At 53.4% G+C, this 24,399-nt stretch overlaps 1 protein-coding gene across 3 annotated transcripts in view; it reads left to right on the top strand.

Annotated features, from left to right (window-relative positions):
* The first annotated feature begins 280 nt into the window (after window positions 1-280).
* The window catches only part of TIE1 (tyrosine kinase with immunoglobulin like and EGF like domains 1), a 39,267-nt gene continuing 15,148 nt past the window's right edge, over window positions 281-24,399 (top strand). The window contains exons 1-11 of one of the 3 annotated variants that reach the window (XM_054037819.1): window positions 281-461; window positions 1,028-1,315; window positions 9,331-9,441; window positions 11,366-11,521; window positions 12,463-12,594; window positions 16,425-16,565; window positions 17,124-17,252; window positions 18,011-18,156; window positions 18,808-18,952; window positions 22,640-22,798; window positions 23,914-24,051. In XM_054037819.1, coding sequence (XP_053893794.1) covers window positions 413-461; window positions 1,028-1,315; window positions 9,331-9,441; window positions 11,366-11,521; window positions 12,463-12,594; window positions 16,425-16,565; window positions 17,124-17,252; window positions 18,011-18,156; window positions 18,808-18,952; window positions 22,640-22,798; window positions 23,914-24,051 — 1,594 coding nt within the window. In that variant the 5' untranslated portion in view covers window positions 281-412. Of the gene's footprint in view, window positions 462-1,027; window positions 1,316-9,330; window positions 9,442-11,365; window positions 11,522-12,462; window positions 12,595-15,391; window positions 16,271-16,424; window positions 16,566-17,123; window positions 17,253-18,010; window positions 18,157-18,807; window positions 18,953-22,639; window positions 22,799-23,913; window positions 24,052-24,399 lie in introns of those variants that run through there. The other 2 variants (XM_054037820.1, XM_054037822.1) reach the window with 2 other exon arrangements.

The raw sequence follows: 24,399 nt of genomic DNA, 5'->3' as shown, positions 1-24,399 counted from the left end.
ATTCTGGGCAGGGCCCTAGTTCCCCTGATAGATCAGCAGCCTGGAACTAGACCTGGGATACCTCTGCTCACAGAGACTTTCTGCTTGTGCGGCGTTCAGCTCATGCTGGAATCTGCCTCCGAGTAGACCAGCCGCCAGCATTCTGCTGAGATTCCAAAAGGAGCTGAGCCGGGCGACTGGGCCCAGAGTGTTTTCCACTTAGGGAAAGGGAAGCTTCTTTCTCGCTGTGTCTCTGATATGAGCAGCACCATTTCCTTCCTGGACTTCCGCCCCCGTCGCTGTGACTGGAACTAAAAACTAAAGGAAACCCGCCGGGGAGGGGGACCGCCTCCTCGGCCAGCTCAGTCTCTCTCCAGTCGGGCATGTCTGGGCTTTCCTGACACTGGGCAGAGTCGGGACTCACTTCAGGGCCATGAGATCCCAGGAGGTGTATCTCCTTTTCCTCCTCCTGCGCCTGACAGGTAAGTTTCCTTCCCCTGGTGGGAAACCCATGGCATCTACACTGGTTCCCCAAAGAATTTCCAGGGGTTTGTCGATTGCACAGCCAGGGTGATCACTTTCCATAAAGTCTGCTTCGGGCCATGCAGTTGTAATGCTGCAGCTGCGCTGGGGCGGGGTCCCTGCAGGACAGGCTGGGAATGGTGACGAGGCACTGGTTACCTGCTCTGCAGGGTGCATGGTTGGAGAAATGGGGCTGAAAGGGCGGCAAGGAAAACTCCCAAGGTCTTAACAGCTGGAAAGAAGCAGTGACCAGCATGGCTCCCAAACCAACTAGCTGAGCCGGCAGGGTTCATTGTTCTCTCACTGGATCAGACCTAGCCATGTGCTGGCAGTCGCTCCCGCTCAGCCACGCAGTCACCTGCGGCCAAGGTAGATGTCGAAGGCGTTCTGGGACTGACTTGAAGGTTCATGTCTAAGAGTCGGGGCAGGTTGAGACCCAGGAGAGCCGAAGGCCTGTGTCCTCCTGGGCTGTGTCTGGGCCGTGGTTCCCCACACGCTCTCTCTCCCTCTCATTCCTCCTGCACAGCTGCCATTCTGGACATTACTCTGGTCGCCAATGTGCAAAGTCCGTCTCACACCAGTTTCTACCTCTCCTGTGTGATGGGCGAGCGAGCTGTGAGCTACCTCCAGATCGAGAGGGACAATAAAATAGTGATGACTCATCCCAACACAAAGTTCCAGAACTACAGGAATCGCAGCAATGAGGTCCAAGCCAGAGGCTTTTCGGTGGCGGATCTGGTGGGGATTTTATACTGCCTGGGGAAGACCCCGATGGAGCAGGCCAGGGTGGTCTACGTGCATAACGGCCGGAATGGTAAGTGGCTGCAGGACAGCAGGCCTGCCCCAAGCGTTCCCGGAGGAGTCTGGGCGTGCGACATAGATTCATAGATTCATAGATTCTAGGACTGGAAGGGACCTCGAGAGGTCATCGAGTCCAGTCCCCTGCCCGCATGGCAGGACCAAATACTGCCTAGACATCAGCATGCCTGGCAATGGCTGAGCGTGCGTGTGGGCATGCAGGAGTGTACTAGCACCGGGCAGGCCAGAGTTATGCTGCTTTCTGAGGCTGTTAGCACTCAGAGGCCAGAGAATGGTATTTGAGCAGCTGAACTACTGAAGGGACCTTGGCTAAGGGCAGAGCTTCTAGTGACCAGGTCAAACCTCGTTATGTCCGCGTGGGAGTCTGGCTGTGGGCTGATTCCCAGAACGGTCTCGGAAGGACTTTGGGAAGCCCAGAGCTGCTGGGGCCATGAAAGTGGCATTGAACAGCTAGAAAAGGGACAGAGCGTGGCCTGGCCCAGCTGTTGCAAAGGAGTGTCTGTGAGTTCCTCCATTGCCTGGACTCTAGGGCTATCTCCCCATCCTGAGCTCAGGGTTCTTTTCAAGGGGCAAGGCTCAGCATGGGGCACATCACAAGCTTCTCTGCTTTGGACAGGTCATCGGGGAGGGTGCCTGTTGGAGAGTTTGTCTTGGACCCTTTCATTTCTGTCCTGGGCAGCTTGGTCCGGGACATTTCAGCCAGTTCCCTGTTCTAGCTGGATGGCGGTTCTACATAGAGTCTTTACTGGCTTGTGGGTTTGCTCCTAGCTCCTTGGTCGCACCCTGGCCCTGTATGAATTACGGTCCTGTCACAGAGCAGGAGATAAGAAATTACCCACTAAGCTGACACCACTGCAGAGGTGTCTGGGAGACTTAGGCTAGCAGCACTTGAGTCGGGGTGATAGCTACGCACCTCGTTACAATACATCCAGTGACGAGTGCCAGATTGTAGCAGAATGGAGAGATTGCAGAATGGGGCCCACCTGAGGAAATCCGGTGATTCCTTTATAAAACCAGCCAGTTTTAAATAGTAATAAAGTCCAGTTGGGGAAGGAGCTTGAGGGAGGTTCCAGGAAAGGCCAGAAGCTCAGAGCAATAAGAGGCAGTGAAAGGGGGAAGCCCAGAAAACTGCCACAATATCCATAGAGACGGCAGGGAGCCGAAGGCCCCTGAGTTGTCCGGGAAATGCTCTCCAGGCAGGCAGGGAACCATGGGAGCAGCCCTGCTCCAGCTGGGAGGAAGCTGAGCAGTAACCCCGGAGCCAGCAGGGGGGTTTGTGTCTGTCAAGGACATTTTGGACTTGAGTCTGGTCAATGGTGACCCCAGAAAGGGGGAACTAAAGACTGTAACCTGGCTGGAGGGCCATGTGACCTGGCAGAGAAACCACCACAGCGCCGGAGTGACTGTCCACGCTCATGCCCTGGCCATGAGGGGACTGTGCAAGGACTCCCAGCCGTTCGGCTAAGTGGCGTATGGATGCAGTATGAGGCCCCAGGAGAGCAGCTCAAGTCTAAGAGGACAGACCTAGTTCTGAGACCCTCCCACCCTGCAGGGTCCCTGACCCCAGAAGTCTACGCAGCAATGAAACACCCCACGAGCCCAAGTCGTCTGGCACAGGCCAGCCATGGGGTTTTTCTTTGCTGTGTAGACATGCTCTCAGGCCCAATGCTCTTATGGTCAAAGATCTAGGAAGCTGGAAAATCTGCCTGTAAAACATTACACCTGTTACTTCTCAGCATTAGCTGCTGAGTAACCCGCCTGGGCACAGCTTAGGGGAGCTGTGTACTGACACCGGAAGCATCTACACTTTAAATTTGCTACAAGGAACAACACAGCAACTGACTAATGCTTGGGTTCCCCTTGGGATGGGGATGGCACAAGAAGCCTTCCCTCCCCCCCCCGATACTTGACCCATCACAACTGTTGCACAAGGGCTGGTCCCTATGCTCCTAAGTGCAAGGGCCAAGCAGTACTAGCCACCCCAATTGCATACATGCAGGCTGCATGCTGGTGGGCTCTGGGCAGCATGACTCTGCATTGTCCCCAACAAGGGCCAGAGCCTGAAAGGTGCTAAGCTGCCCCTAATGTTAGGTAACTAGTAACCATGAGTGTTGGATTCTCACACCCATGCTCAGACTCGTATCTTACTGCCTAGGTACTACAGTGCTGGGTATGTTTATGATAGGGGACACAGGTAGCGATGCCTGTAGTTAAGGTTGCCTGACACTTTCAATTATAAGACCCTGTTATCAGGTGCTTATAACTTTGCCAAACTTTATTCTTATGATTTGTATTGTGCTTAAGGACTCTAGTCATGGATCAGAATTCCAGTGTGCTGGGCATTGTACAAACACAGAACAGAAAGGTGGTCTCTCCCCGCAGCTAAGAGGTAAATATAGCCAGATGGCAGCCTACAAACAAAGAGGGGTGGTCAGCATGACGAGCAGCAGTCTCTGCACACTAGCAGCCTAACCATTGTCGTTTTTGTAGGCATCGTGGCTAAGGAAAGTTGTGAAGAGACATTTGAATGTGGACAATGAGGTAGCTTTGCAGATGTCTATGGGCAGCCACTCCCATGCGTATGGGGCAGCATGAGAGAAAGCACAAAGGTGTTTGAAACTGTAAGAAGTGGGCAATGGAGGCCATCACGGGCCGATCAGAGGAGAGCACTGACAACTGGAAAAATGAACGAGACTCAAGAGGAGATAGGTAGACTTGGATTGACTGTGAAGGGCCTTGAAAGTGAAGACAAAGCAGCTTATGCTGGATGCAAAAGAGGAGGAGGAGCCACTGGAGGGATTCAAAGAAAGGGGTGACATGGTCAAAGGGACAGGCTAGGAACATGATCTTTGCAGCAGCAGCATTCTGAATATGAGTGGGACAAGACTGCATTTGTCAAGGCCAGAGAGGATGTGGCAATAATCGAGATAGAAGATGAGAGTCAGGACACGGGTTTTAGCTGTGTGGATGGATAAGAAAGGGCATATCTTAGAGATGTTATGCAGAAAATGAAAATTTATATATCATCTGGATGTGAGGATCTAGAGCAGTGGTGGGCAGCTTGTGGCACGCAGGCCGCATGTGGCCCGTCAGAGTAATCCGCTGGCGGGCCGTAGGATAGTTTATTTACATTGACTGTCTGCAGGCACAGCCGCCCACAGCTCCCAGTGGCCGGGAACGGAGAACCGTGGCCACTTGGACCGTGCCTCTGGACGGTCAATGTAAACAAACTGGCTCGCGCTCCACTAGCGGATTAGCCTGACGGGCCGTGTGCAGCCCACGGGCTGCAGGTTGCCCACCACGGAGAGAGGTCCAAGCTGAAGATGCCACTCAGGGTCCGGGCTTGTGACCGACAGGATGGCGTTATACACAGTGATTGAGAAAGGAGGTAGTGGAGGATTTGGGTGGCAAAGATTAGGAGCTCTGTTTTAGTCAGGTTGAGCTTGAGCTGACAGCTTGCCATCCACAAGGAGATGAGAGAGAGAGAGTGGCTGAGATTGTAGTTTGGGCAGAAGGAGACAGGTCTGGAGTAGATGTAGATCTGTGAGTTATCCGCATAGAGATGGTTGTTGAATTTGTGTTTGCAATGAGATTACCAAGAGATAAGGTGTCGAGGGAGAAGAGAAGGGGACCAAGGACACAGCCCTGAGGAACCTATATAGAAAGCTGGGGCAGGGGGATGAGAAGGATCCTCTAAGGACATGCTGAAGAACCTATTAGAGAAGCAAGAGGAGAACTAAGAGAAGACAGAATCATGGAAGCCAAGGGACGACAAGATTTCAAGAAGAGCATGATCAGTTGTGTCAAAGGCAGCTGACAAGTCAAGGAGGATGAGGAAGGAGTACTGATTCTGAGATTTGGCTAGGGGGAGGTCATAGAGACATTGGCAAGAGCCATTTCAGTGAAATGCAAAGGGTGGAAGTTGGACTGGAGAGGGTCTAGGATGGAGGAGAGGAACTCCAGACAGCAATTGTGGACAGCATGTTTCAGTAAGCTTTAATTTTAACCATTTGGGCTGAAATTTTGTGTGCTGGATGCCTGCCTCAAGCTGAACATTTTTTGGAAAGTTTCAGCTAAAGCAGTTCAGCTGTTTTCTGAAAATGAGATTAGGGAAAAACATGTTCTGCCCATATTAAAAATCTTGCAGTCTTTCTTTGAGACGCTCTAGTGCTTCTATTATATGGACCACGGGCTTGAAATTTGGCTAGGAGGGAGGTAGCCTGGTGACAGGATGTGCCTGTTGCTGTACCCATGATAATTTGCCCAAATTTGGCCAATTTATGAACCCCTGAAAACTGCAGTTTTCACACGTTCAGTAGAGACTTGTTAGAGTTTAGCAGCTACATTTTCCAACAATTTTTGTCTGTACAGAGCATGCTGCAGCAGCCTCTCTCAGCTCCTCCATGCTCCCTCTCAGGGATGCAGGGACTGAGCAGGATTTCCCATGCATTTGCTCCTCTTGGCCAAAGGGGGTAGTTGTGGCTCTGAGCCCAGCAACTGAGAGCAGCAAGCCTGTCTCTGCTGTGCGCTCAGGCATCATGGAGGAGAAGAGAAGAGTCATGCAGTCTAACTGGGATGCAGGGGAGTGAGGAGCTGAGCTTGAGGTTAATGAGGAGGGAAACTGGGGCAAGAAGCCAGGGCATTTGGTGGGAAATGGGTGGAGAGATAGGGCTGGCCACATAGAGGAAGACCAGGGTTGGCACAAGGAACTGAGGAGGGGAGACCAGAACTTGAATGAGGTCAGGCTGGAGGGCCAGGGGCAGAAGGGGTCAGGTTTTATTGGGGGTGGGGGGTCCACAGGGCCAGAAGTGTCTGTAACCGTTAGAGCACACACCCCTCAGACCTTGGAATAGACCCCAGGATTTCTGAGGCTCAACAGTCCTCTGCTGTCAGCACATCACTGTGAAATCCCCTGGCAAACCTCTTTCTAGAGGCTGGCCACATAGAGGATGACAGTCTTCTACTGCTGCCAGTTATTTTGTTAGCCCACATGGCACAGGACTTTGGGGTGGATTTAAAGGTTCTGACCCTCCTGATGACCTATGTGGGTTCCCATGCAAACTTAATTGTCCCCCCTTATGCATATGCAGTATGATACAATCCTTCATACATGATCACATTCTACTTTTTCATAGGATCCCACTTCATTCAGTGAGTAGATCATAATTCAGTATCTTTTTTAAATCTCCTCATACAATGTGTGCCCTCATGCCTTATTTGGATACATCCCATCCAAACCCAGTACTGGATATAAAATTATTAATTTCCTCTTAGGTGTTTTCTGTGGTGCTCTTGCCATAGTATTTCAATGAATTATCTTCACAACACCCCAGTGAGAGGAGTTAATATTTCAATCCCCACTTTACAGATGGGAAATTGAGGCACTGAGACATTAAGGCCAAAATTGTTAGAAGTGTCTACTTGAGACACACGAGACTTGAGTTCCCAGATGTCTCTGCAGTTTTACAGCACTTTATACTTTCAAAGCACGGCTCCACTTGACTTCAGTTGCTGTTGTGAGCACTTACCATTTCTGCAAAAACAGGTATCTCACACTGGGCACCCAGAAAATGAGGACCACACGATTGTGAGCACTTAGGTTTTAAGTAATTTGCCCAGCATCACAGGGGAACTCTGTGGCAGAAGCAGAGATACAATTCTCCAAGGTAGCATTCAGCTCCCTTACTCAGGAGACCATCCTTTATTTTCCTGCAGTCCTCTCCCATTCACCGCACACCTTCCCACTTCTGCAACAAATGAAGCAGAACCCTGATACATCCCCAGAGCACCATCCATCCTGTGCACGGAATGAGGCAAGGGGCCTGTGGAAAAAAATAGTATATGATCAGGTAATCAAAGGCTGTATCATCATGCATACACACGGGGGGAGGCAGATAAGGCTGCACCGGCAGCCTTCATTCTGGCACTTCCTAACTTTTTAGTGGCTGACTTTGAAACTTTAATGTTCTTTTAACAATTTTTAGGATCTGTAAGTACCTAATATAGACTCCACTGGGTAACAGTGATCACTACACACTTACAAAGCTGTATTATTAGCCACACAGATTTCACAGGAAACATCAAACTGACCATTTGCTATGAAAACCAGAAAATCCCCAAGAGGACTGTGAAATCCTTTGGCTGCATGACCTGTTTGTGTTGTGCACACGGGCAGAGACGTGGGCGAGTCTGAGCCCGCAATCTCATTGCAGCAGATCAGACTGGGGGAAGTGGGTGGCCAGGCTGGTTGCCTGCCCAGGGACTCTCCTGGACTAAGGCTGTGGACCAGGCCATTAACAGCAGCTGGGGGAGATGGGAAAAGAAACTGTAGGAACAGTCTGGGAGGGGCACTTCCCTTCTGCTCTCTTAACAAAGGAAAGCTCCAGGAGGTTGAAGAGCGACGGGCTTATGGCCCTTTTGGAGCGAGTGGGTGCCCCAGCGTAAGCACGGCCGGGCTACATTCATACTTCCACATATGCCCTGTAAACCGTCCTGCTCCCCTCTCCAGCCCATACTATGCAACAAGAAGTCCTCTGCAAACCTGCCATCACTCCCAGCCATACAACAGTGCCTCACTCCAAAGCCTTCTTAATGCCTAATCAGTGTGGCCAGCAAAGCGGTCTCTGGTGGTGCCAGTGATTACCGCAAGGTGTCCAGGTACATCTGAGTGGTAGCCATGTTAGTCTGTATCAGCAAAAACAATGAGGAGTCCTTGTGGCATCTTAGATACTAACAAATTTATTTGGGCATAAGCTTTCGTGGGCTAAAACCCACTTCATCAGGTGCATGGAGTGAAAAAAACAGTAAGCAGAATATATATTATAGCCCATGAAAAGATGGGAATTGTCTTACCAAGTGGGGGGTCAGTGCTAACGAGCCAATTCAATTAGGGTGGAAGTGGCCTGTTCTCAACAGTTGACAAGAAGGGACGAATACCAAGGGAGGGAAAATTACTTTTGTAGTGCTAACGAGGCCAAGGCAATCAAGGTGGCTCATTTCCAACAGTTAACAAGAAGGTGTGAGTATCAGCAGAGCAGCAACAGCTCGTCTGTTAATGTTCATTCCCGAGTGACCTTCCTGTCTTGCTGCCCCCACCTGCCTGGGTTGTGTCTTGCTTTGTACTGGTTAGTATGAGAGGGCAATTCTCCCTCCTTTGTGCTAGGCTTGTGGACACTGGGGAATCCAGACAGACAGAGGCTCTGTGTCTGTATGTCCTGCCATGTCTCCTGCTCCCCTCCTTGCCTTGCACCTCCTGCCACATGGCAGGCTGGACCTCGAAGGGCTCAGACAGGGCAGAGACCATCACTGACAGTGTTTGACCCCTGTCTCTCTCATGCGTTGGCCTCTCTGGGGTTCTCTGCTCTTCCGGCTGTCAGGCCATGCGGTCATTGCTTGCTCATAGAGATCCCGGGGTCCAGACTCCCTGTGCCTCTGGGTGAAAATGTCGACTAGAGGCCCCAAGCAGGAGCAGTGCAACTCCCTCCTCAGCACCAGCAAGGAGCCCACAGCCTGTGATACAGTCAGGGACAGAGGTGGCTTCCGGCCACTCTGCAGAAATCCTGTCTAGCAGGTAACTTCATTGTACTTTGGATTTCAGAATGGCCTGGAGCACAGCAGGGGGCTGGAACAATGTGTCCAGAGAGCAGTGGAACCAAACTGTAAACCCTGGATATGATGGAAACCACTTCAACCCGGGGCATGCGGCAGCGTCCCCCGTACCCATAGTTCCAGCACGTCTGGAGCACAGGGTGTGAGGAGCTCCCATCTCTACATCCCAGTGCCCAGGATATCCGAGTGCTGCTTGGCCTGGCTCTGCCCTGCTCTCAGCGACATCAGCAATGAGACTGTGCCATAGGCGGCCACGTTAACTTTTTCTTTTTTTTGGTCCGAATGATGTCCCAGGGGTTGGCAGTTCCTCCACAGCAGCTGTCCCCTCTTGGGAAAGAGGGGTCATTGTGGACACTCAAACACCCTCCTAAGCTTTACCCTTCTTTCTCCGTTTCTCTGTAGCCCACCTGGTCCCACTGAAAGTCACCCAGACTGTGAGCATTGCGGACTCGGCCACCTTCTCTGCCAAAGTCCTTCACAAGAAGAACACAGATGTCTTATGGAAAAGAAATGGCAAGTGATCTAGTGAGCAGCTTCCCCTGGCTGGAGAAGGCAACCCTAGGGAGTATCCCCTCACACCCCAGCAGGAGACCCCAGGGAGCCATGCCCCCAAGAGATTAATAGCTAATAAGGCAGAAGGGACCCCTGTGCTCAGCTACTCTGACCTCCTGTATAACACAGGCCATGAAGCTTCCCTTAGTTAATTCTGCCTGAACCAGAGCAGACCTTTCAGAAAAACATCCAACCATGACTTAAAACTTGCCAGTGATGGAAAATCCACCACAGCCCTTGGTAAATTGTTCCAGTGGTTTAATTTGAGCCTTATCACCCGTCTGAATTTGTCTAGCTTCAGCTTCCAGCCATTGGCTCGTGTTAGACGTTTGGCCGCTGGAGCTCTCCTACTGCATGCAGGTTCTGATTGACTATGATCAAGTCACCCCTTAACCTTCTCTTTGATGAGCTAAGTAGATGGAGCTCCTTGAATCTACTACTAGAAGGCAGGTTTTCTAATCCTTTAATCATTCTCGTGGCTCTTCTCTGAACCCTCCCCAATTTATCAACATCCTTCTTGAATTGTGGGCACCAGAACTGGACACCGGATTTCAACAGCAGTTGCACCAGAACCAAATACAAAGGTTAAAATAACCTCTCTGCTCCTACTCGAGATTCCCCTGTTTATGCACTAGCCCTCTTGGCCACAGCCTCACACTGGAAGCTCACGGTCAGCTGATTATCCACCACGACCCCCACAGAGTCACTACTTCCCAGGATAGAGTCCCTCCCACAGCAGGAGACCCCAGTGATCCGCCCCCTTTGCCAGGCTGGGGCAGGCAACCCAAGTGAAACAACCAGACTGTTGTGGATACGTAGGGCCAGGGACCCCAGAGAGCTCTGGGCCAGGTTCCAAGGTGTGCACACAGCCAGGGCACATGATCCCAGTGAGACCATCTCCCCAAACCCCTCCCCACGGGGTCGGAGTGAGACCCTCCTCCACACATGACTGAACCCTACATTGCATGAGCTCAGGACAAGTGGCAAGTGAGCCCCCCCCCGCCCCGCTCCAGATGCAAATGAGGCTGGGGCAGGTGCCCCCTCTCCCCCCCCGACTGCTCTGGAAGTACTCAAGGCAGTCGCGTTGAGCAGGATAAGCTGTGGCAGTTTCTGGTCCAGACTGTGCCATAGGCTCCAGGCACTCGCTCTGCAGTGTCTCCAGACCCCCTTCTCCTAGGTATGTTTACACTGCAATGCCTGCCAGTGTGGGGAGACAGACGCACTAGCTGTGCTCACGATAGCGCCCTAAAACCAGCAGGGGAGCCGCACTGGAGTGGCCTGGCTGGCAGCTCAGGCTGGCTGCCTGAGCACAAACCCACCCAGTCCCCTGGGCTACGTACGTGGGCGGCTAGCCTGAGCCCCTGCCTCTGCTAGTCCTGTGAACAGAGCTAGTTTGTGCCTGTCTATCCATGCTGGGGAGCATGCACCCTGCTGCAGTGCAGACGGGCCCTGAGAGACACTGCCTCCATCTGATGCGGTCCCTCCAGACAGTGCTGCCTGGGGGCTCAGACCTACCCTGGAGGGAGCGCCTCAGTAACCAGGGAGAGGAGTCAGGCTGCATGTTTGTCTGACCCCTGCCTTTTCTGGGATCCCTATCCCCCACAGACGGCCACGGGACTGGCCACCAGGGATTGGCTCATGCCTTTGCGCTCACTTTGCTGGCCTGGCCATTCAGGAACAGTCCAGGAGAGCCCTGATGCTCACCCACATCCTAGAGACATGTCTGGGTCATCAAGCTGAAGAGGGCAGAGCCCCTCGGTGTTGCCCAGCTGCACATGGTTGGCTCTCCCTAGAGGGACTAACAGGGACAGGGTTTGACTCAGGCCAGCTCCAGTGTTGGGTAACTTCAAGACCTGATGCCATTTTCCCTCGTTCCTTAATTCAGGTACCTACTACCAGACAACGGACCGGGGTGAAGTGAATGGGACGCTGTTCACCTTAACCCTACCGGATGTGGGTCTGAGTGAGAATGGGGTGTACAGTGCTGCATTCATTGGGGACAGTCCCCTGACAAGTGCCTTTTACAGGCTGATTGTGAGAGGTAAGATTGCTGTGGGACCTCAGGGCTGGATCTGGAGCCTGGCTGGGGTAGGGAACAGGGCAGGAATGCCACGTGGGGCCAGAGCCTAGGCTCCAGACATACAACAGACCCACTGGAGAAGGGGCTGGTGGGTGTGAGGGCTCAGTCTAGGCTGGGACCTGGCCCAAGAGAAACGGGGGTCTTGGATTTGGGGTCAGACAAACAGACATGGGCCCTGTTCTGGCTTTGTCTGAGCTCAGCTGTGCGCCGCATTTGCCGCCCTCTGGCGCTAGGGCCTGTACAGAATGCTGCTCTAAGTTACGCTAGGCTGTGTTGGGCCCCGTGAGGCGCCTGTAGCAGCCAGAAATGGCTGGGATACAGCAGTGCTCTTGCCGTGCTCTCCCCCAGCCATGCCTCCACGGGGAGGCGCATGCCGTGGTCCGGACTGGAGGCGAGGAGGGCCTGGAGGGCAGCTTAGCTGTGTGGATAGAAAACAAAGGTGGAATCTAAGGAACGTTCTGGAGAGGGAAGCAGCATGGTGAACGCGTGGGTGCAAGGGAGGGAGGAATTGAAGGTGACGCCAGGTTCCAGGCCTGAGTGACACAGAGGGGGATGGTGCCAGAGAACAGGGAGCAGTGGGGCTTGGTGGGAGAGAGCAGCAGCTTAGCTTTGCCCTTTGGGGTGCCAGTGACGCATTCATGCAGAGCCATGTTAACTGGGAGGGGCAGAACACATGTGTGCCACGGGGCTGAGGTCTGTGTGCTGGGGAGACGGGCCCCTCTGGCATTTCCTGCTATCAGAATACTGGATCCCGTTGCCCTGGCCCTGCCTAGCGGGCAGGCTCTGCTTTCGCATTTCCTGAGGTTAGGAGTCCATCGGGCTTCAGTTCAGACTGAGCATGCAGCCGGTGCTCCCAGAGGTACATGGGTGGCACTGCCCTAAACCCCCCTGCTTTCTCCCAGGGTGTCCAGCGAAGAAGTGGGGCCCTTCTTGTGAGAAGGACTGTCCTGACTGCCTGAATGGAGGCATCTGCCACGACAGTGTTGGGGAGTGCATCTGCCCCCCAGGTTTCATGGGCACGCGCTGTGAGAAAGGTATGAACTCCACACACCCAGCCCCTGTGGGGGGAGGTGCATTCTGGAGCAGGAGTAAGCAGTCGTGGGGCATAGGTACCTCCACACTCCATAGGCCAAGGGAATAAACACCCCACTCCCTCCACTGACCCTGAGTCCCCCGTCTCCCATTTTCCAGCTGCAGTAGGCACAGAGCCTTCCTCTCCCCTTTCTCTGCCGTGTGGCAGGGATGGTGATGTAGGGATGGGGATGGGCTGTGCTGGACCTGGGCCTCCTTGGGGGATGCGGATGCGGATGCAGGGATAGGAACAAGCCAGGCTGGAGCTGGGCCTCCTTGGGTGACAGGAACAGTGATATAGGGCTGGGGCTGACCTCAGTCTGTGACACGGGGATGGGCTCAAGGAGGTCTGTGGCTCAGCCTCTCCTAGACAATAGGGGCGGTTTTGGGGGGTTTGACAGATTTGTCAAATGTCTGTTGTTTGTGAGTCTCCGTGGCCTGCATGGGAGGCTGGGCCCCTCTAGCAGGACGGGGGCAGGAGCTGCTCCCCATTTCTTCCACAGAGGCAGGGAACTGCCTTACCTGCTCCCAGGAGTGGCACTCAGCTAAGGACCGTGAAGCCTCCAGGGATCTGAGAGAACCTTCTCCTGCAAGAGGCTCTGCTAGTGCTGGGTGTGGGAGGCAGCGTGTCATCTCGGACCCCTCCATGCTGAAGCTGGGGCTTAGATCCTGGGGCAGAGGAACTGTCCTTTTGTAAAGATGCCTTTAAAGATTCCTCCCACTGAGGGTCTGGGTTCATAGACTCATCGACTCAACGGCCATAAGGGACCATTAAATCAGCTAGTTTTATCTCCGGTCTATCACAGGCCAGAGAACTTCACCCAGTTCCCCATGTTTTGAACCCAGCAACTTGTGTCTGGTAAAGCAGTGGTCTCCAAAGTGGGGTGCACGCACCCCAGGGGGTGCGCAAGAGGATCCTTCAGGGTGCGCGGCAGGAGGAGCGCCGGCGGAGCAGCGCCGCTTCGGCAGTTCAGGCGGCTTTTTTGCTTGTTTGTTTTTTTGCTTCGGCAGTTCAGACGGGAGTCCGAGCGCCCTTCTCCCCCTCCCCCCTTCGGCAAGTCAGGCAGTTTTTTTTTTTTTTTTTGCTTGGGGCGGCAAAAATGGTAGAGCCGGCCCTGCGGTGTGGCAGGGGGTGCATGCTCAAAAATTGTTTACTGATAGGGTGCGCGATCAAAAAAGTTTGGAGACCACTGTGGTAAAGCAGCAATTCCAGAAAGGCAGCCGGACTGGATCTGAAGACAGCAGGAGATGGAAATCTACCACTTCTTTGGGAGCTGGTTCCAGTGGTAAATCACCTTGATGGCTAATTTTTGGCCTTATTTCTAATTTGAATTTGTCTGGTTTCAACTTCCAGCCACTGGTTCTTGTTCTGTCCTTCTCTGCTGAAGGAGAGAGCCCTGAAGTACCTGGTATTTTCTCCTCATGAACAGACTTACACACTGTAATCAAGTCTTCTTTCTGGTAAACTGAACAGACTGAACTCTGTAAGTCTCAATGGTAAAGCATGTTCTCCAGCCCTCAATTCATATTTGTGGCTCTTCTCTGCACGCTCTCCAATGTTTCAACATCCTTTTAAAAATGTGGATGTCAGAACTGGGTGCAGTATCACCAATGACAGAGGTAAACCCCCCACCCTGCTCACTATATCCCAGAATCACATTGGCCCTTTTTGCCTCACACTGGGAGCTCATGCCAAGGTGTGTGACAGAGTGCTGAGACCTGACAGGTGGGTCAGCACTCTGATCACTGTAGCCTCAATTAGTTTTCCCAGAGACTGCTGACTGAACAATGAGCTAATCAGAAGGAGAGGATGGGGAGGTAAGGAACTAATTAGTCCTCAGCTGGCTAACCTGATAAAAGCCAGGAAGGAAGTGTTACAACGGGGGACTGGAGTGGCTGATCTGAGCCTGGCCTGGCTCTCTAGAGAGGGAGATCGCCTTTCCTCCTAGGCCCTAGTAAAGAGAGGCAGAAAGATGTAGGGATTGAATACTGTGATGTTGCACTGTACTGGTGGGATTGGAAGGGTTTAGAATAAAATACAGTCTGAACACTGAGGGTATGTCTGCACTGCAATTAAAACCCACAGCTGGCCTGTGTCAGCTGACTCAGGCTTGCAGAGCTTGGGCTAAAGGGCTGTTTAACTGTGGTGTAGACGTTTGGGCTTGGGCTGGAGCCCGGGCTCTGGGACTCCACAAAGAGGGAGAGTCACAGAGCTCAGGCTCCATTCCATGGTGCACGCAGAATATAGTGACCTCATCGTGTCTTCACCTCACAGGTGCACAATCACCATAGACCCACGGGGGAGGGTGCAGATCACCACGAGTGGTCACCATGAGTGCCCGTTGCAATGCTGGAATGGGTTCCCTAGGGAGGTGGTGGAATCTCCTTCCTTAGGGGTTTTTAAGGTCAGGCTTGACAAAGCCCTGGCTGGGATGATTTAGTTGGGAATTGGTCCTGCTTTGACCAGGGGGTTGGACTAGATGACCTCCTGAGGTCCCTTCCAACCCTGATATTCTATGCTGTAGCTAAGATGGTGGATGTATCCTTGATTGCATTAACAACAGATAGTCAAGTAGGGAGGTGATGTTTACGTCCTGTATACAGCATTAGTGAAGCTGTTACTGGATACTGTGTCCAGTTCTGGTGTCCATACTGCTAAAAGGATGTTGATAAACTGGAGAAGGTTCAGAGAAGAGCCATGAAAATGACTGAAGGATCAGAAAATGAACTATACCGTGAGAGACTCAAGGAGCTCAGTCTATTTAGTTTAACAAAGAGAAGGGCATGACTTGATCAGTCAATATGTACCTACACAAGGCAGAGAAATTGGATAATGGGGGCTCATCAATATAGCTAACAAAGGTATAACAAGATCCATTGGCTAGAACTTAAAGCTGGACAGGTTTAGACTGGAAACCAGGTGCAAATTTTTAAACAGTGAGGAGAACAACTTACGAGGGTTTTGGTGGATTCTCCATTGCTCCAAATTTTTAATCAAGCTGGGATGTTTTTCTGAGCATTATCCTCTAGTGTGAACAGGAATTAATTCAGGGCAGGTCTCTGGCCTATGCTGTGCAGGAGGTCAGACAAGCTGATCACAATGGTCCCTTCTGGCCCTATAATCTGTGACTCCTGGCCTGGGCACAGCAGACTAGGTTCTCGTAGTATCTGGCCCTACCCAAAGATAATCTGTTCATTGTCCCCTGAGTTGAGATCTCTTGTGCCAGCAAGATGGCAGAAATCCTCAGCTCTGACTTATGCTGCTCCATCTTGGAGTTTTATGCTGCAAAATGGAACTGGGGTAGAAAGTTTGCTCTGTGCAATAGCTGGGGCTGTTTCTTATCTGGGTCCATTTGGCTTAGCCTTGTCTCTGATGCTGTCAAAGCTGCCCCTGGCTGTCGCTAAGGTCTCCTTAGCAGTTATTTCTGCCTATCCTGTCCCTGTGAGTGGTGTTTCTCTATCTCCCGCTAATACACATTTTGCTCTTACTGCTTATACCATTATATTTTACACGGGACTGAGGCTGGATTCCCACACCAGTAATGGCCAGCATCTCTGCTCTGCCTTGTGGAACTCAACAGAGTTTTGTTTTCAGCCGTGTTCCGGCACAGGGGCCTCCCCAGTTCCCTGCTGGTTTTGGTAAGTTCATTAACTGTTAGTGCACCTCTGTGCTGGCTGCGTAGCTTGTCCTGGCTGTGGTGGTGGCAGGGTCAGGCCATGTGGAAATGGAGGACAGTGAATGGACCGATGCTGGCTGCAGCAGAGTAGTGAGGAGAATTGTCTTGTTTTGAAGCCTGTAGGGAAGGGAGGTTTGGCCGTAACTGCCAGGAACAGTGCAACAATGACCAGGGCTGCAAGGGACTAAGCTTCTGCCTGCCAGATCCATACGGCTGTTCCTGCGCTTCTGGATGGAGTGGCTTACAGTGCAGTACAGGTACAGCCTGCTTCCCTCTCCCCTCCCCGACAGAGGCACCACCCTCAGACGGGGTTCCTCCTAGGCAGAGGGGCCTGACCTCTCTATTTCAAAAGGGAGACACCCCCTGGGGCCAAGGCAGCCCCCAACCCCCACCCACACATTTGGCTGTGGTTTTTGTCTCTTGCTGGCTCCCCTGCTGTCTGTGCAGCATTCCGGATACAAGGGCGCTCACTCGAGGACGCTGAGTACAGCTCATGTCTCCAGTTTTGCAGCCCCAGCCCATCAGCCACGCAAAGTACCTTGGGACAGGAACTTCCACAGCTCAGACTGCAGCAGAAAGAAGCAAACGAACCTTCTCTGCTGCTTCCCCATCTCCTCTCATCCCCCATGTCCCTGGCCAGCCCCACAACGGATCCCTGGGGACACAGCTGGGCTGGAAGAGAATGGGGCAGGGTGCCACACATCACCACTTGGACTGAAGGGCCTGTGAGAACTGGCTCTGACACAGTATTAGTGCCTTGGGGGTCTGATTCTGTGGTTGCTGCTCACCAGTGAATTCTTGGCTCCTCCCCCCAGCCTGCCCCCTTGGACGCTATGGCGCAGACTGTGCCCTGGAGTGTCACTGCCAAAATGGAGGCACCTGCAACCGCTTCAGTGGCTGTGTTTGCCCATCAGGGTGTCATGGGGAGCGCTGCGAGAAATCAGGTACAGCTGCCCTCAGTGCAATACCTATGATCCGCCTGGGGCGCGGCACTGCCAGGCAGGTTCACCCAGCCCCGGCCCCGCAGTGTCTGTGCACCGCCCACGTACTGACCATTGTAACGCTGGGGGTGCACGAAACCTCAGGAACTGCTCCCTGCCCAATGCCGCAAAGTGCTGCTTAGAGACAGGCTAATGCAGCCCCTCCCTGGCTGGCAGTGCCCCCGGCGGGAAAGCTGCCGAAGAGCGGCTGGGTGGGACCCTGGCACTGGGTGGGAGAGCAAAGTGCTGCAGCACTGTGAGCAGGCCCATCAGATGCCAGTGCTTGGACAGGTCAGCTCCGTCAGGGGACATCACTGCCCAGCCGAGGGGCTCAGACCATGGCCCGTGGGCACTGGCTTGGGGTGTGGAGAGCTGCCTGGGCACGAGGTGCTGGCTTCTCCTGCTGCTAGCAAGGGAAGAGACCTGGGAGAGGAGCAATGAAATGGTGTCAGTGGAGAAGGGGGGCAGATCCACCAGCCGTCCTTGCTGGGACTTGCCCCTAGAGACCAGGGCAGTCACTTCTTCAGGGCATCTAAAACTGGGAAGGGGGCGGGTGGCTCTGCAGAGCTGCCTTGAGGACCTCAACGCAGAACCCTCAGCTTGGGCCAAGCTCTGGGCCTCCCAGACGCCCTGCAGCAGCCTCTGGCTCGGGGGGGCAGGGAGAGTGGTGAGCTCAGGGGGGCTGGGGCTTGCCTGCTCAGCACTGCTATTTGCCATCCCAGATCGGAGTCCCCAGATCATCAACTTGGCCGCAGAGCTGGAGTTTAACCTGGGTTCCCAGCCTGTGATCAGCTGTATGGCCACGGGCAACCCGCCCCCAGTGCGAGACAGCATCGAGCTGCGCAAGGCTGACGGGACAGTGCTCACGGTACCCGCCCCCCCTCCTCCTGCCCCATCAGGGCTCCCTGTGCCCCCCCCCATCTTCCCAGGGTTTCCTGTGCCCCCCCAGTCCCGTACCACCAGGGGGCTCCTTGTGCTGCCCCCCCCAGTCCTGTCCTGCTGGGGCTCCTTGTGCCCCCCCTCCTCCTGCCCTATCAGGGCTCCCTGTGCCCCCCCCATCCCACCAGGGCTCCCTGTGCTGCCCCCCACAGTCCCATCCCACCGGGGCTCTCTGTGCCCTCCGGTTCTGCCCCGCCAGGGCTCCCTGTGCTTCCCCACCCCCCAGTCCCATCCCGCCGGGGCTCCTTGTAGCCTCCCCCCACTCCGCCCAGGAGAGGCTCTCTGTGCCTCCCCTGCCCCTGCTCTCTGTGCACCCCTCCACCCTGCCAGGGCTCTGTGTGACTAGGTCCAGCTGCCCCCAGGTACCTCAGTCTCCAAGCTGGTATTTACCCCAAATCCCTAGGCCTGTGCAGCCCCATCTAGTGCGCCATGGCTGCACACCTGAACGTGAGCCTGCTCGGGCCTGCGTCCTGCGCAGCAGCCGTCTGCCCCAGCCCAGCCATCTCTGTTCTACCCATCTGGCTGTGCTTGGTGCCTGTGGCGCTAGGAGGGGTAACTGCAGCTTCTCTCTCCCACCCAGTCGATTAAAGCCATCATGGAAACAGACAAAACCACCTCTGAGTTCCTGGTGCCAATGCTCACCGAGGCAGACACGGGCCTCTGGGAGTGCAGAGTTTCCACCAGCGGGGGACAGGACAGCCGGAGAGTCAATGTCAATGTCAAAGGTGAGCGGAGCAGGGGAGGGAACAGCTGGGATATTGGAGAGTGTGACCTTTCTGCCAGTCCGAGTTGGCAGCAACAAGGGCCGGGTTCAATATCTAGTGATTCCTTTTCAACAATACAATGCAAAACCAGCTCGAGCTCCCACCCAGTGACCTGGGACAATTACACACCACCCCCTGGGCGCCTCTAAGAGGCTGTACTTCCCCACTCGCAAGCACAGAGTCTGAGTGCAGCAAAAATGTTTAATAAAAGGAGGGGAGTAACTCCGCATTAATTTGGGAAAACACCACAAGTAGGTTCATAAATATAAACCCTGAGCAAAAGACCCACCCCCAAGTAAGTTGGGCAGTGTCCTTTTCCCCTCAGGGTCTTAAGTCCAGCAACCAAAAAGTCCCTTAAACATGCCCGTCCCATCACTGCACCCCGCTCACTGTCCTTGGTCAGTGCAGCCCCAGAATCCAGAAGTTCAGCTGTAGAATTCACCTCCCACCGTGGGTGGAAGGGGGGGTAAGGAGGCACCTTACACACTCTGCTGCTTGGACAGTCGCTCGCTTCCCCACCTGCTGCACCCCTCTGCCAGCCACCCTGCTGGCCGCTCCTCTCCGCCAGCTGGCTACTTACCACCTTGCTGGCCACACCTCTCTACCAGCCACTCACCAAGATGTCTTCTGGGCCCACCACTTAACACAGCTCTCAGTGATTTCAGCTCTCAGTGGAGGGGACCCTCACTGCTTGTACACACTAGGCAGTCTCTTGTACCAGAAACACTGTCCCAAAGTAAATCTAATACTTAGACTTAGGTATCAGTGATTTTAGCTCTACAGCATGTAGCAAGACTCTTAATTGAGTCTAAATTAGTTATTTTATTATAGAGTTGGGAGACAAGCTTAAATAGTACCTGGGTGCCCATACCCCACCTCCCTCTACTCATTGGTGTTTGGAACCCATGTCCCCGCCTAGTGAGTGCCATTCAGTTGAGGGTGAGTCCCTCCATTGCGGTATGCCAGGTACAATTCTGCTGCCCTCAATTCACACAAGGATAACAACCCTTTATTATCAGAGGGGTAGCCGTGTTAGTCTGAATCTGTAAAAAGCAACAGAGGGTCTTGTGGCACCTTTGAGACTAACAGAAGTATTGGGAGCATAAGCTTTCGTGGGTAAGAACCTCACTTCTTCAGATGCAAGTAATGGAAATCTCCAGAGGCAGGTATAAATCAGTGTGGAGATAACGAGGTTAGTTCAATCAGGGAGGGTGAGGTGCTCTGCTAGCAGTTGAGGTGTGAACACCAAGGGAGGAGAAACTGCTTCTGTAGTTGGATAGCCATTCACAGTCTTTGTTTAATCCTGATCTGATGGTGTCAAATTTGCAAATGAACTGGAGCTCAGCAGTTTCTCTTTGGAGTCTGGTCCTGAAGTTTTTTTTGCTGTAAGATGGCTACCTTTACATCTGCTATTGTGTGGCCAGGGAGGTTGAAGTGTTCTCCTACAGGTTTTTGTATATTGCCATTCCTGATATCTGACTTGTGTCCATTTATCCTCTTGCGTAGTGACTGTCCAGTTTGGCCAATGTACATAGCAGAGGGGCATTGCTGGCATATGATGGCATATATAACATTGGTGGACGTGCAGGTGAATGAGCTGGTGATGTTGTAGCTGATCTGGTTAGGTCCTGTGATGGTGTTGCTGGTGTAGATATGTGGGCAGAGTTGGCATCGAGGTTTGTTGCATGGGTTGGTTCCTGAGTTAGAGTTGTTATGGTGTGGTGCGTGGTTGCTGGTGAGAATATGCTTAAGGTTGGCAGGTTGTCTGTGGGCGAGGGCTGGCCTGCCTCCCAAGGTCTATGAAAGTGAGGGATCATTGTCCAGGATGGGTTGTAGATCACTGATGATGCGTTGGAGAGGTTTAAGCTGAGGACTGTAGGTGATGGCCAGTGGAGTTCTGTTGGTTTCTCTTCTGGGCCTGTCTTGTAGCAGGAGGCTTCTGGGTACACATCTGTCTCTGTTGATTTGTTTCTTTATTTCCTTGTGTGGGTATCGTAGTTTTGAGAATGCTTGGTGAAGATCTTGTAGGTGTTGGTCTCTGTCTGAGGGGTTGGAGCAGATGCGATTGTACCTCAGTGCTTGGCTGTAGACGATGGATCGTGTGGTGTGTCCGGGGTGGAAGCTGGAGGCATGAAGGCAGGCGTAGCGGTCAGTGGGTTTTCGGTATAGGGTGGTGTTAATGTGGCCATCGCTTATTTGTACTGTGGTGTCTAGGAAGTGGACCTCCCGTGTAGATTGGTACAGGCTGAGGTTGATGGTGGGGTGGAAGCTGTTGAAATCATGGTGGAATTCTTCCGGGGTCTCCTTCCCATGGGTCCAGATGATGATGATGTCATCAATATAGCGTAGGTATATTTATTACTCCTGCCCCAATAACAAGGAGACTAGGGATCCAGCACCAGTCACAAGTGACCATTTGGGCAAGCAGTCCATCATGCTGAGTACCTAGGCAGGGTGGGTGGGCCCATGCAAATGAGATCAACTCCTGAAGTCCTTTTCCACAGCTCACCAGTAGATGTCAGGGGACCTCATTCAGACTCTGCTTACAAGAGCAACTAGAGCAGTGGTTCTCAAACTTTTGTACGGGTGACTCCTTTCACATAGCAAGCCTCTGAGTGCAACCCCCCTTATAAATTAAAAACACTTTTTTATATATTTAACACCATTATAAATGCTGGGGACAAAGCAGGGTTTAGGGTGGAGGCTGACAGCTCGCAACCCCCCTGTAATAACCCCGTGTCCCCCTGAGGGGTCCCGACCCCCAGTTTGAGAACCCCTGAACTAGAGAGAGGTGGAGTCTCCACTGCCGAAGACATCCATCTCCCCGCAGGCCAAGGCAGGCTCCCTGGGCCTGAGCGCAGCACGGGGGAGGTCCAGGGCTGCCCTCTACTTCTGGGGAGCAATTGGCATTGTCATGGTTACAGGAACCAGCATGGTTTGCTTGTAGCTGGCCGACCCTCAGCCTGGTCTTGGACATAGAATCTTTCCCTCTCTTGCCCCTGGGTCCTCTCTGGGAACCTCAGCCACTCGGGCAATCTCATTGCTCCTGGCAGTTCAGTTCACTCCTGCGGTCCCTTGTGAGTCCAATTCCCTCTAGTCCCTGGCAACATTCCCCAGGCCTAACCACTGGTTATAGTGGGGAGCCACCTTCCAGGGCCCCTGGCCCATGTCAGGTGTCAGTCTGCCCCCAGACAAGGGTGGGGTGGGAGGAAAGGACAGCCAGTCCCCCGGCCAGGCTCCCCTGGCTACTGGAGCTCACTGGCAGTCCCCAGCAGCCTCTCCTTCTGGGCAATCCCCCCACCACCACTCGCAGTAGCATTGTTGCCTTTTTAAGCTCCCCTTCTCCAGGTGAAGCAGATTCTGCACATGCCCCTAGCTGGTACTGCCTGAGTGCAGGAACCCCTGTTAGCCTCTGCATCAGTGGGATGAAGGCATGTCCCATCACGGTACTGACGGCAGAGACTCTGGGATCATGGGGTTCCCCCTAGACTACGAAGGAAAGGGGTAGTATGAAACTAGCATGGGCGATATGCTAGGGCTGACCAGCAGGTCAGTGTGGCCAAGTGTCCATGTTAAACATTGCTTTGTTCCTTCTTCCTTCAGGGTTGTGTTGGGTTTATTGATGTTGGTTCTGTTCTTTGCCTACAGTCCCTCCAGTGCCACTGAGGCCTCCCCGGCTGCTGGCCAAGCAAAGTCGGCAGCTTGTGGTTTCCCCAGTGGATGGATTCTCTGGTGACGGCCCAGTCACCTCCATCAAACTGCTCTACAAGCCCAAGGACAACACCTCGCCTTGGTCATCCATTGTGGGTAAGGGAATCGGCTTGCAAAGGACATTTAGGGCAGGATCAAAGTCACGGAGCAACCGCTCTGCCTCTTGCCCCACTGCCTGCAGGACTGATCCCTTGTGTCTCTCTGCCACGATGCTTTCCTCCCTGTGTTTGCTACTGCTCCGATTTTGGTGTCATGTTCAAATTTGGCCACCATTTACAACAAGGAAACTCCTATCCCAGGGAGGCCTGAGCCAGCTGCTGCTGCTTCTGAGCTAGCATGTCAGTAAAGCCTATGGAGACCCTCCCAGGCTGAGTGAAAACCAGCAGAATCCGTTGCTGTGTAGAGATTGACAGCTGATGCCACATCATGACGGCAGCAGTGGCTCAGACGTGCCTGGCTGGACATGGGCCAAGAACCCATGGTCCAGAAACTCCAACCCTAGCCAGGGAAGGATAGGGCAGGTGAGGGCTTCGCTTGGCCAGTTCTCCCCTCGCCATTTTCCTCAGCACTCCCATGAGGTCCCCTCCCCAGTCTCCAGCTAATCCCACTCTGCCTTGCCCTGGCTGCCACATCGCAGGGAATCTCTGCAGGGGATTTTAGGAGAAAGCAGAGCGTGTGATGCTGCAGGGAGCGTGTTCGATCTGTGCAAGGCCGAGAGTGCTATCAGGGCTTTCCTGGGCACAGGGTGGGGCATGGCTGCCTGAGGGGTTGGCCTGGCAGCACCATGACCAGAATCCAATGTGCTGCTCTGTGAAGAGCTTCTCGTTCTAGTTGCAGGGCTGGTGCTGACCCAGATTCTGTTCTGAGCTCCAGCCCCAAGACACTGGGCGTTGGGCACTCCAAGTACTAGCTTCGCCAAACAGAGCATTCTCGTAGCACCAGGGGAAATCCTAGAAGCAAAAGGGGGCAGGCTGAGTAGCAGGCGGCGATGGGCTAGGGCTGAGACGCTGGGATCCAGCAGGTCCATGTTGCACATTGCTAACAGCTGGGCCCAGGGAGCTTTCGGGAGGGAAGAGGCAACAGGCCAGCCGGGGACATCCTACTGCCAGTGCTCAGCCTGCGATGGGCTTTGGGAGGAAGCTGTGTCACAGGATGGAACAAGGCTGCTGGTCACATGGCTTCGGTTTAACAGGATCCTCTGTAATCAACAGTTGACAACAGTGAAAACATCACACTCATGAACCTACGGCCAGTCACGGCCTACCTGGTCAAGGTGCAGCTGACTCGCCCTGGTGACAAAGGGGAAGGTGCCATGGGACCGCAGGCGGTCATGGTGACAGAATGTCAAGGTGAGTGCCTGGCAGGGACTGGGGACAGATAGGAAAGGAATCCCCCGAATAAAAATTCTACAGAGTGGGTGTGCCTGGCCCTGCCCTCCCCAAGATCCGCCAGGACTAGAGCTGGGTGGATTCAGCTATTGGTTATTGGTTTATACTGCACCAGTGTCTAAAGCTTCCAATCAGGGATCAGGCCCTGTTGTCCTGGGCTCTGCACACGTGTGGTTTAATTCACAGCAAGCCATTTGTTCCATGAATCTCACCTAATTCATCCTGCTCTGAATCAATCCAATGAGATTTAATTCTGTCCAGTCCAGTTCATACTAGACCAATCCCAGTTTTATTGGAATTTCTCTGATT

Source organism: Malaclemys terrapin, chromosome 8 (assembly GCF_027887155.1).
Source record: "Malaclemys terrapin pileata isolate rMalTer1 chromosome 8, rMalTer1.hap1, whole genome shotgun sequence".
Classification (NCBI taxonomy): Eukaryota; Metazoa; Chordata; order Testudines; family Emydidae; genus Malaclemys; species Malaclemys terrapin.
The sequence above is the reverse complement of the archived record's forward strand: the minus strand, read 5'-3'. Positions and strand labels throughout refer to the sequence as shown.